Below are 6,000 nucleotides of genomic sequence, written 5' to 3'. Positions count from 1 at the left end.
ATTATGACATGAATGGTCATTGGTCACGTACCTATTGTAAGCCAAAATATTTTGACAATTTAATTATTAAATGACAATAATAATACAAGAAACATATTTTGCATATAATTTTGGCCATGACCATAATGGTATAACTTTCTCCTTGAAAGATATATATGACGATATAGCTTGTACTATTAGTTAAACTTTGGATGTTCCCATTCAATTAACAAAAAAATCACAACTTTGAATTTAAAAAAAAATAGCAGTATATAAAGGGAAAATTATAGGGAAGGCGAAAAAGAGGAAAAGAGGAAAAAGTGGAGAGAATATGGTAATGAAGGCCACATATACCCCCTCATTAACGCACTGTCCCCTTCATTCTTAAAGCTTTTTCCACGAGAATTCCGCTTTGCTTCTTCTCTAATCGAAAATCATCAAATTTATAATCAATCAAATCAAACGATAAACATATTTAATAATTTTGTAGATCACACACAGTGTGAGTAAATCCGGTTTGATCCATTCACCGATCATGTCATGTTCACCGTCGTCATCGTCGGCATCGGAAGATGAAGATGAAGGAATGGATTCATACAGAAAAGGAGGATATCATGCCGTGAGAATCGGCGATTCATTCTCCGGCGGCCGATATATCGCTCAGCGAAAACTCGGCTGGGGTGAATTCTCCACCGTTTGGCTCGCTTACGATACGCGATCGTCCGTAAGTCTTTTTTATTCCTTCAAAATATTCTTCCTTTTTTTGATAAAAAGTTTATTGATCAATACTATTTCCTCTTTTTGTTTCATTTCCGTGATTTTGTTTTACGCGGATTTTGTGTGAATTCATCAAAATATATGCTTATTTGAGATCGTCAGTGCTCTTGTTATTTCACGAGTAGTGAAAAGTTTTGTGACCTAAGGTTTAATCTTAAGTGATGAAGATCGTCTTTGTTTGTGGCTAAGTTATTACTCGAGATGCTTTTATCAGTGAAATGCAATTTGGAATATGCAACTGATTATAGTTATTCTTTTCTCTATGATTAATCAAATTGGATCACACCTTGATTTAGTAATTGTACCTTTCAACTGGTGGATAATAATCGCCAGTTGTTAATTAAGAATGAGTTTTATATAGGGGACAGTTTAAACAAATTTTTACACTATCAGGTTTCCCAAGAGATATTTACAAGTAACCCTCCACAAAAAGTGGTACTTGTAACTTGTTACAAGGCAAGTTACCTGCTACAACGGTACATGCGACCTGATACCATCGGTGGATATTAGTTGAACTCATTAAGAATTTTTGTCGTAGAGGATTCTATTTGAGCAAGTTGAATGAGAGGAGTGAGCATTTAGTTTTTGTATTGCTTTCGGTTTTCCCAAGTTTCTTTTTTGGGAGATACAAATTACAAAAGCAAACAACTAGTTTGGATGTCTGATACATTCCAGATCGTTTCTGTTCTTTTTTGTTTTCCCAAACTAGAGCTAATGAGGCAAGCTCTGCCTATTTGAGTTCCACAAATCAGATCTACTCTTACTCTTTTAGACCTTTTAAAGGAGGAAGGTCGCCGTAGATTGATAGCTAAAGTAAAAGAAGTCCAACTATGGTGGATACTGATTTAGAAGAAGAGTGGAATGGATACACAGGGTTTGTATTGTGGATTCCGACCAGTTTAGGATTGCGAAGTAGTTGATTGGTCGATTGATCGGTTGGCAGCTGCCAGGGATTTGAAGTCGGACATTGTCACATTGGAGATCGAATTTGTAGCATTCTGGCTACTGAGTTGTTGCACAGGGCTTTTTGTCAGGATCTCCAAGGGCAATGTTTCCCCTCTGTCTCCGAGAGACAAGAAATGACACTAGCACAAACAGATGCTACTCTGCTACCTTATGCTGCATTTCAAGATAACCGAATGCGGAATGCCTATTCCTATTTATTTTTCTTATCCACTTTGATCAGGTTCAGCCTAACCTATCTTCTTGTTTATTTGGATGGTATTACATGTTTTTGCATATCTATATGTTTGGTGATAGTTACTTGATACCCTCCCCGACTTTCCTAACAGAGCTTTAGTGTTATTAGTTATTACACTAGGCCTCAAGTAGGGTTCCTTTTCTTTTCTCTCTATTCATGCTTCTTGTCTATACCAACCATCTTGAGCAAGTAATGTCTGCTACTGCTTACACAGTGAAATAATCTCCATTCAGTTTTAGGCTTTTAATCATTACCATCGTCGCCATTTCTTTATGATGTCAGACTTGGTATATATATATGCTTTTGTTTGTGATGAATGTGATGCATATATGAAGTCTCTTTTTCAAGTTGTGAGATCTCTTACGCAAGCAGCAGTTTTAAAATCCTTGATGCTGAGAATAATTTTGTGCATGCAGTTAACACTGTTTGGAGACCTACGGCCCATAGTAAAAAATGCTTGAAATGAACTTTATCTCCAAATGTCTCATGATTTCTTATAATGAAATATTCTGAGCTCCATAGAGCAACAATTTAATTTAAGAAGTTTGAATGTTTCCATGTCAAAAGCATTTATTTTGTGGGGGCATTTGACCTGGTTTGGAGTCAACAGCCAACAGGTCGTTGGTGATTTTTCTGAGCTAGAATATCAATCCATTAGCTTCCTTCGTTATGGAAATTCAAGGATATTTTTTTTATTTGTGTAGAATAATCACATAGAATTGCTCTTCTTTGGAGAATATTTTTGTTCGTTGTCTAACTGATGGTAAGCCACCTAGTAAGCGATGAAAAGCTTCAAAAACATCTGGTTTCAAATCTATCTCCAACAAGAATGTGCCGTAGATTTCCTTTTGTGTATTCTCATTGTGGATGGTTTTGAAGTCCTACAGATTTTTTGAATTGTTTTCTTGGACTATGAAGTCTAATATACTTAAATTTGTTTTGGGTAGGGATTTGTAGCCTTGAAGATCCAGAAAAGTGCGCCACAATTTGCTCAAGCTGCTCTTCACGAAATTGAAATCCTTTCTGCTATTGCCGACGGTGATCCCTCTAATAGTAAATATGTTGTTAGACTTATTGACCATTTTAAGCATACAGGTCCAAATGGACAGCATTTATGCATGGTCCTTGAATTTCTTGGTGACAGCTTATTGCACCTCGTCAAATATAATCGTTATAAAGGCCTTGAACTGAACAGAGTTAGGGAAATATGCCAGTGCATTCTAACTGGTCTAGATTATTTGCACAGGGAACTTGGACTTATTCATACAGATCTAAAACTTGAAAATGTTCTTTTACTTTCCACGATTAATACCACAAAGGATCCAATTAGATCGGGAATGGCGCCGATACTTGAAAGGCCTGAAGGGATCCCAAATGGAGGAGCAACAATGAATATTATTGAGAAAAAGCTAAAACAAAGGGCAAGGAGGGCAGCAGCCAGGATATCTAATAGACGAGCTTCAATGGGTGGGGTGGGCGGAGTTGCGAAAGCAAATAGAAGTCTTGATGGAATTGACATAAGGTGCAAAGTTGTGGATTTTGGAAATGCATGCTGGGCTGACAAGCAGTTTGCACAAGAAATTCAAACACGGCAGTATAGAGCTCCAGAAGTTATACTTCAGTCTGGATATTCATTCTCTGCTGACATGTGGTCTTTTGCTTGTATTGTATTTGAGCTTGCTACTGGGGAGATGATGTTCACACCCAAAGGTGGACAAGGTTTCAGTGAAGATGAGGTAGGAAAAATTCATCTATCCCTTTTTTGGCCCCGTTCTTTCGGTGTTACTATCGTGCTCGGTTCCTTTTGTTTCAATGTTATCCGTCTTCTTAACTAGGAGAACTGGGGGACCACTGGATTGTTGGAGTGGGCGGAAGGCCCTCACTTTATATTAGACATGTTTACGAAGTTTATTTTGATCTAAGATCAGCTTTTTTTGTACATGTGAAGTGGAGTTATCCAATGGATTTTATTGCACAGTCAAAAGTTTTTCACAAGCAGCACTTGTATGTATTTCTTAGTATCTTTTTTGGTTCCAGGATCACCTTGCTATGATGATGGAGCTTCTAGGAAAGATGCCCCGGAAGGTGAGCGCATTGTTTTGCTTTCGTGACCCTGTAAGAATTCTTTTGAGAAGTAATCGTTAATATTATATCTTATAAAAACTGTTGGTAAAGCAGATAGCCAATGGTGGGGCTCGCTCTAAAGATTACTTTGACAAATATGGAGATTTGAAGAGGATCCGGAGGCTGAAGCACGGGTCTTTAGAAAAGTTACTTATTGACAAATTTCGATTTTATGAAATTGATGCCCATGAATTTGCCAAATTTCTTTGTCCCCTTCTTGATTTTGAGCCAGAGAATCGACCAACGGCTCACCAGTGCTTGCAACACCCATGGCTCAACGTTAAAAGTCTAAACCAAACAGAGGTGAAGAGTGAATCTGGTGTGGAAACGGTCAATGTCGGGATGAGAAACCTACATATGAAGGGCGGTAAGTGATGTATGAATGAATGGATGGGTGATCTTCTCACTGCAAAGTGCCTACCTTTTGCCTCTCTCCCTCAGTATCAGATTGCTTGTGAATTAATTTTGGATTTTTTAAAGGTTGAATTAGATTCAAGTGATTGGTTAGACATAGCTGTATTAATTTGATTGATTACGGGGAGGAAACGACCTCCAGAAGGAGAAATTGGCATCAGTTCTGAAATATTCCTCGGTTAAGCTTCCACGTAGTTGTTTTAATGATGTTGACATTCACCAAAGAGATAATCCTGCATTCCGCAAACAATTAAGGTTCCCATGTTCTTTTTGAAGGTCTGGGGGGAATGAAGCAAGCTCCAGAATGAGTATATGGGATCCTCTTGATGTGGAGTGTGTGTTGTACATTAAACATCTAAAGAGTGGATTCTGTGGAGGATTTTTCTTCTCCATTTCTGCAGGCAGAAAGTGGCAGGAGAAGCTAAGGCCCCCACTTTTTATTTTTTATTTATTTTAACTCAGGTTGAGGTCCTTGTAACAACAGATATATAAATTTTTGTATACGTTACTCTGAAAATATTAGTTCTCACTGAATTTTACATGAACCTACCATTTTTTCTTGTTGCGTCTAATGCTTGTGACTACACTCTGGATTACATGGAATAAATGCCTTAAAGGTTAGTAGAGAACTGGAGCTCATAAATAAAGATCATGGATAGTTATGTAACAGTCGCTTTCTCAAAACAATGCCCAGTGATTTTGTCACATAATTGAATGTTCGGACAATAATTATTTTTAAAACCAATCAAACAAACAATTATAATATAGGGATTAGTAATACATGGATTAGTTATACAAAGATTATTTATTGTTGGATGTTTGGTGGATTGCACTAAAATTAAATATTGTACAAGATACTATTTAAAAAATAATATATTGAAAAGCAATGAGTTTACAATTATACCCTTGGATGCTTGACTTTTATTGGCTTCTAGGAAAAGGACACGGATAATTTTGATTTTTTTTTTTTTCATGTTTAAGTTATACATGGATTAGTTATTCCATATTGATAATAGTATGAAGTTAAACCAAAATTGGTGTATAACTTTATACAAGGATTAGTTATACGTGATTCAAAATTTAAACCAAATATTGGATAAAAAGTTATCCAATTACCATAATTCTTATAAGTATATTATACCAAACGATAATGATGCAACTTGCAGAAAATAGGCTATTGATAGATATAAATAGAGTGCGGGGAAGAATGAAGGGTTGTAATTTAACAGCAACAACAGTAAATTATAAAATCTACGCCTCAAATTCAACTTCAAACAAGTTGAAATAGGTACCTTGAATAGTCACTATCCATGTTAATTCTATCTCAATGAAAAAGAAACCGGGCAGAATGTACAATTGGTGAAAGTGATGGATCCACCTACGCGGCTTTGAGGAATAAATGGAAATTGATGGGCTTTGACGTGAAAGAGACCCAATGGCTGCAAATACAGATAGAGGGACCACGTGCGAGAGAAATTTAAAATTTATAAGCGGTCATTTCTAAA

General features: G+C 36.6%; 1 protein-coding gene across 1 annotated transcript; it reads left to right on the top strand.

The window, feature by feature from the left end:
- Positions 1–358: 358 nt before the first annotated feature.
- LOC104214693 (uncharacterized) lies at positions 359–5,055 on the top strand. The gene is made up of 4 exons (XM_009764402.2): positions 359–703; positions 2,905–3,693; positions 3,995–4,042; positions 4,136–5,055. The coding sequence occupies exons 1-4, from the start codon at positions 515–517 to the stop codon at positions 4,454–4,456; spliced, it is 1,347 nt and encodes a 448-aa protein (XP_009762704.1). The 5' UTR covers positions 359–514; the 3' UTR covers positions 4,457–5,055.
- The last annotated feature ends 945 nt before the right edge of the window (positions 5,056–6,000 follow it).

The sequence above is a fragment of the Nicotiana sylvestris genome, chromosome 2 (assembly GCF_000393655.2).
Source record: "Nicotiana sylvestris chromosome 2, ASM39365v2, whole genome shotgun sequence".
NCBI lineage: Eukaryota > Viridiplantae > Streptophyta > Magnoliopsida > Solanales > Solanaceae > Nicotiana > Nicotiana sylvestris.
The sequence above is the reverse complement of the archived record's forward strand: the minus strand, read 5'-3'. Positions and strand labels throughout refer to the sequence as shown.